This window comes from Apteryx rowi, unplaced genomic scaffold (genome assembly GCF_003343035.1).
Source record: "Apteryx rowi isolate R43461 unplaced genomic scaffold, aptRow1 scaffold_658, whole genome shotgun sequence".
In the NCBI taxonomy this organism is placed as follows: domain Eukaryota; kingdom Metazoa; phylum Chordata; class Aves; order Apterygiformes; family Apterygidae; genus Apteryx; species Apteryx rowi.
In genome coordinates this window covers 177195-183668 of record NW_020450936.1, presented here as the reverse complement: position 1 = coordinate 183668, position 6474 = coordinate 177195, and the positions used below count along the sequence as shown (strand labels likewise).

The 6474-nt window shown below is 39.0% G+C and overlaps 1 protein-coding gene across 1 annotated transcript; it reads right to left on the bottom strand.

Moving 5' to 3' along the window:
• Positions 1-1499: 1499 nt before the first annotated feature.
• IFIT5 (interferon induced protein with tetratricopeptide repeats 5) lies at positions 1500-6159 on the bottom strand. Its single transcript, XM_026085015.1, has 2 exons — positions 6026-6159; positions 1500-3486 (listed from the first exon to the last, which is right to left on the bottom strand). Exons 1-2 carry the CDS (start codon positions 6028-6030, stop codon positions 2052-2054), a joined length of 1440 nt encoding a protein of 479 aa, XP_025940800.1. The 5' UTR covers positions 6031-6159; the 3' UTR covers positions 1500-2051.
• Between the last annotated feature and the right edge of the window lie 315 nt (positions 6160-6474).

The following is a 6474-nucleotide window of genomic DNA, read 5'->3' as shown; positions in this document are numbered from 1 at the left end:
GCATCCCGGGGTAGCATACCACAGTCTATCACAATCCTCCAGAGCCTAAACAAGGCAAGGCACGATAAATAAGAGATCCTGAATTGTGGGGTCTCACTGTGACTTGCTTCTCATGGTGGAGACTGAACCTCTCTGACTCATCATGAAAATTTCAGGGTCACATTTTTCTCCTCAGAATATTTTATTGCTTCTCTTTATTTCTGCAAGGTTTATTTTCCAGGAAAGGGGCAGAATGGGCTCTGGTAGCATGGTATGGAGGGGAGCAGGGATGTGCAAATGCCGTGTCTTGAATTCCTCAGGAGGGTTTAGAGGGAAACAGTGTGGATATTAGACACCTCAAGATTGATAAGGGTGGTGGGGTCACGTAGCCAGTGCAACGCAATAGAGCATCACCAATTCTTGACTTCAACCCTAATTTTGTTCCTGCCAACTTTCAGGATTGGCGTATCAGTCCTGCTCCCAGTCCGTCCTGTTCTCCTCCCTCCCCTGTCTTTCCCTAGCAGGGCCACCTTTGTTTGTAAGAGGAAACCTGGCGGGTGGTTAGAAAATGAGGATAGGTTTTGCCCCAGCCTAGGTTTTTTTTTTTAGGGAGAAGGTGTGGTTAAGTGTGTTATATACACTGTTAGGCCCATCGTCCTGTCTGTGCACAGGGCTGCTGTTTTGGGGGGCAGGAGTGCTTCAGGGTGGCCGAAGGCAGAAACATGCATCCTTCATGAGTGCTGGCTGCTTGTAGCACTGCGGGTGAATCTGGGAGTTTAACAGGGCTGTTGCCAAGCATGTGACGAAAGCAGTTATGCCTCCGGGTGCTTGTTGCCCCTGAAACGTGCACGTTAACCTGATTCCTGGGCTCTGTCACCCATTTGCTTTGTTCTACACTAGCAGCAAGGGCTCAGAAATGTTTTGGAAGTGCAGCATTAATTTTCCACAAGCATTATTATCTATCATACCAAGGTGGAGTACTGCTGAAATAGAACAACAAGTTGTAAAAAATACTGCTTTTAGCTGGTGGTCTGAAGACAATCATGTTCTCAAAAATAGTGCTTACTTCCATTCCTGCGTACTCTGTTCATTCACTCCCTTTCCCACATACACCTTGTATTCTGTTTTCCCTTTCGCCAGTGCTCATGCAACTCTTTGCTGTAGCTACACTCGCACCCCATGTCTGGTGCAGCACGAGTCTTGGGTTTGTTTTCTGACCCTGGCAACTATGGCCGCAGAGAGCCACCTCTTCTGCATCATCCTTCCTCTCTGAATGTTTGCTGTAGTGGTTCCCAAGAACATGGGTTTGGCTGAACTGGACAGATAATACTCAGTGCAGAGTTTAATTCTTCAGTGGAACACCTCTGAAGCCAGCTTTGCAGAGTCCAGGGAAATAAATGGGGCTGACCCTTTCATATCCTGCCAAAACTTTATTCCTGTTACTTCTTCAAATGGCTGTTTCTATTTCTTTCATCTACTAACATGAGGATTGGCCTGCAGAGAGATACCAAAAGCAGCAGTTGATTGATGCCATGCTTTTTAATAATTCACAGCAATAATACACATTTTATAAGCTTTCCAGTGAGCTAGCCAAACAGGCATTGAACAGCATGAGGTACTAAACAACACAGGTCTTCAACACAAGCTATTTCTAAATAACATTTAAAAGGGAATTGTTATTGATGTTTGGAACGGTATCAGAAATATCCAGTACATTTTAGTATCATCATGCCTTTCATGCAGATAGATTAAATGTTACAGTATTACTATTTCCTTTTTCTCAGTAGAAGATATGATTTCTAACTTAGAAGTTCTGTGTCCTTGAGATCGCAACTCAAACACAACCTTAATAGAAAGCATTCAAAGCTCTTGAATGTTAGCAAGCGTACTCTTAGTTGGTAAATGAAGAATCAACGCTTTCAGTTTCTACATTATCACCAGAATGTGATGCTACCATGTCTTCCATCTGGTTATAATTTCAACCTTAAAAATAGTTCTGAGAGTTTGTTGAAACTTTTTTTTTTTGGGGGGGGGGGAAGGGTGTTGTGAGAGAATTCTTGAAAGTTTTAGATTCAGATGGAAAGTCGTAGCTTATATAATGCATTCAGATGTTCCTCGTTTTCAGGATCCAATTCCAGGGCTTTCTCGTAGCACTCAATTGCCTTCAGTTTCTCATTGTCTAGTTGATGAATGAATCCAAGTGTACTAAAAGCTGCTGCATCTTCTGAACCTTCCTGAATTCTCTGTTCCAACAATTTCTTCAGAGCAGTTTTGCACTTAGTTCTCCCATGGGAATCAGTCTCAATTTTCAGCCCTTCTGTGTAATATTTAATAGCTTCAGATTCTGATTTCCTATGAAGATGCTGAAAGCGTCCGTAATTGTAGTAGAGTTCTTGTATATCTGCATAGTGTAGATTCGTCATTTGAAACACTTTCTGAAATATCTCTTCTGCTTCTTGATACTTATTTCCTTCTGCATACATATTTGCTAGGTCACTGTAGGCAAGAAAAAATGTTGACTTTTGCTCAGTCACTCTTTTAAAATGAAAAATGCAAAGTCGAATGAGTTCTTCCACTTGCTCTCTGGGGGCATATTTTGCAGCCTTTTTCAGTCGAAACAGTTTTGCTCTGTAGCAGAGTCCCATCTGGTGATGCAAAAAGCTACATGTTGGTGCCACTGCTAGGCCTTTTTTCAACAACTCCAGTGACTTATCTAATTTGCCTTTCCTTCTATAAAATTTAGCAGCATATCGCAGAAAATAAGGAGAATCAGGGGTTTTTTCCATTGCTTCTTCAATGTATCTTTCCCCTTCATCAGCTAGATTTAAATCCTGAAGTTTTAATGCAAGTAATGCCACAACAGAAGTATCATTTGGATTCAGTTCCACTGCACGCCTCAGGGGTTCCAGGGATGAGCTTTCATCTTCACTGCTTCCGCAAGAAATACTTTCCAAGCGATACACTGCTATTGCATGGCCGGCATTGAATTCTGGGTTGTTGGGTTCTTTCTTCAGAGCATTTTCAAAACACTCCTTTGCTCTGGCATAGTATGTTCTCCCAAACTTTAATAATGCCCACCCTTTCTCAGCATAGATCTCTGGAAGCTGAATCTTATATTGAGCAGTACTTGAAAGCTTTTTGCAGGTGTCTTCCACTTTGCTTAAATAGGTTTGAACTTCTTCATATCTGTTCATGTGGTAATAAATCCAGGCATAGTTCCCCCAGGTAACAAGACGTCTCCTGTCAGTTTCATTTGGATAATTTTTTTCAATTTCTTCTTCAGCTTTTTGTAGATTTTTCAGGGCATCCTCATTTAAGTGCTTTAGGTGACACACATATGCTAGCATATTGTAACTTGCAGCATTGGATTCTGTGAACTGAAATTCAATCTGATGCCCTGTTTTGTCCTCTAGGTTATCTAGATCCACATCATCCTTCAGCAAAATCCATGTAAAATGACATTCTAGTTGCAGCAGGGTGCTCTTGAAGTCATTCTTGGAAATGATACTAGAAGAAATCACAGAAAAGCTTACTTACATCTGATCTGCTTCTTGCTACTGTTGTTTTTAAATCAGGCATGACATACTTTAAAAGCAGGCAATAACTCAGTTGATACCACTAGACAACAATACATCAAGTAAGCCAAAGTTGTGGGAAACCATCATTCTAAAGAGCTGAATAGCTCTTCTAGTAATTCTTGCCAATGTAACTGAGGTCACCTGTTATACAACAAAAGATCCTGGATGTCATAGAAGAGGGTCAGTCTCTACTGTAAAGCTAGCACACCTTAGGGCCTCAGGAGTATATTTCTGCCCTTAAAATATTCACTGAAGCCTACCCAAAAGAGGTAATCAAATAAAAGCTTCCCCCCAAAATTGGAGGAAGTGATTTAGTGCCTTTCTCATACCTCTGTAGTTTTTAAAGTTTGTATTATACAATTTATTTTGAATTTCCTGAATTTGCAAATGCTTGCTTGTTGGATCATAACACCATTTTTATGTTCTGATGATATTGATGAATTGATATTTAATTTGTTTCCCATAGCTATTTGTGAATATTATTGCTTCCTGTAATGGTTTTTTAATAATATGCTTGTTTCTATTACTTATTTTTATTTTTACTCACTTATTACACCCTACAAAGAAATTTTCTTGACTTTTACTACTCTTGTTTTCTGTATATTTTAAGCACACGTGTGGGCATTAGAGGCCAAAACAGATCTGCCCTAGAATCATGTCATGTCAAACCAACCTTGCATGCTTCCACCTGCTTGCTTTTTATTCAGAAGTGTGTTTCTTGTGTGCCTTTGATTTGAAAAGTCATATCCTGCACCAATGACATCCATATTTAGGAGCTGCTCCAGTGTTTGGACAGCGCCACACCTCTGCTGGCTTCATGAAACATAACCTCAGAATATGGAAAGACAATATGACCACTGTAGTTGCAGAAAAGTTAAGGTGTCAGCACCAAAGCTCTCTGCCACCACTGTCTTTGTAAACAAGCACAAGTTTGTTCGAGTTTTAGCCTTCTCTGCATGATGCTGTGTGGTGACATCCCTTGCTCCATCCACTCTTCCAGATCAGGAGAGCACCAGGCCAAAGATTGGGGCAGCGTGTGATGCAGAACAGCTGTAAGTTGTGGCTAAGATTTTGAAGAAGTAATTGCCTAATTGTAGGCTTCTAAAGCCATATTTACACATCAGAATTTTCAAAAGCTCACATTAACAATGTAGAACAGTGATAAAAGAAGATGTATTTCTATAAAATGCCTTTTCTTCCTTTGTTTCTATTGTTATTTTCGTAGGTAGTGGGTATTAGAAAACAGTTTGAAAGTGAATAAACTATGGCATGCAACTGCATAACACTAATGGCAAAAAAAAAAAAAAAAAAAAGAATCTGTACTTTTGCCCGATTGCTTATTCTGGCAAATACTGTCTTGCTTCTGTTTACCAGTATTTTCTTTATCTTCACTGTTTTATCCCTTGGCCATTTATGGAAATGTTGTATGATGGAAAATGAAATAAAACTTGAGAAACTTGATTCCATTTAGGCTTCATGTAAAGAACTAGGATTTAAATATTGTCTTAGGTTTAACCACTACTTTTTAAGTAATGTGTTCTAAAAGCAACAACTTAGGCTTTAACATGCGCTGAACTGGACATGCAGAAGTTTGGGTATGTAGCTCCTAGCCTCAGTTTGATCATTTGCATGTGTTAAAGTCCATACTGTCTTGTCTATGGACAAAAGCTGTAGAATGTCTTAGAATCTGTTGCCTCCCTCAAAGAAGGAAGTAAACACAGCTTTATAAATAAGACTTCTAAATTAGATCCTTATTTTAACCATAAAAACTGATGGGTGAAAACAACAGTGGAGAGTAATTAATGAATGGAAAATTAATATTCATGAATAAATCATAAAAACAGATTTGTGATGCAGATATAATTTAAATATATAAATTAATATAAATATAATATAATAATATAATATAAATATTATATAAATATAATTTAGCTTAATTCAACATATAATTTCTAAGTGCTGATATTTTCAAAATTGTCATAAACATCTTGGCTTTGCTGAATTTGGGTGAGTGTGACAGTCTTCAGAAATGTTATCCTTTCTCTTATGCTACAAACTGCAGTACGTAACTTGCACTATCTTGTTTGCTATTCCTCACAGTAGTAGAAAAAAGAAAACAAATTCTCAGAAATACCAGTGCCAATCACCCATCTAGCTGTTCACCAGCTACTACTACAACCTGTATTACTTCATCCATGAAAGGCATGCAGAGATTTTCTTGCAGTTCTGTTTACAAAATAGAGACTGGCCCTTGTCCTAGAAGCAATAACATTACAGCATTCAACAGAATCCTTATTTTATTTTGATTCTCCCAGTAAATATTCTGTAATTTCTGTAATTTTTTTCCTAATGTTTGGTCCTCCAAGTCCTTGACTGCTTCCATTTCTTACAAATAATAACTTACAATTTTCACGTGACATGAGAACACAGTAAAAAGGCAGAGTTCAGAGGCTGGGCTGCTGACTTACCTCATGGTTCTCCTTCTCTGATAGCTGCTCTAGGGGAGCTTTAAAGAGCAATGGAGTGCTGCTCGCTGTTGTTACGAGTTCCTTTTTATGTGCTCCGGTGCTCATGTGATCTGTGTGTAAGTTACTGGGAATCAGAAAGTGAAACTCAGACTGTTCTCTGAATCTCCTAAAGAAGCTGAAATAGCTGCCAGTAGGGGAATAGAAACATCGGAGTGACTGTGCTGTTTTTTCTTCATCTTGGCTTTATGCCAAAAAGTGAATTGTGCTGCAGAGAAAGTGGCAACAGCTTTTAGTAGCTCAGAGCATTTTAATTTGCTTAAAATCCAAAGACCTCTATGTTAAAGAAAATATTTCAGACTAATGCAATTTGAACTTGATACCATTGTATAGACTAGGGAATGGGGTCACCTCTCCTTCCTGCCTCTGCTGATGAATCTTTGCAAAATTTT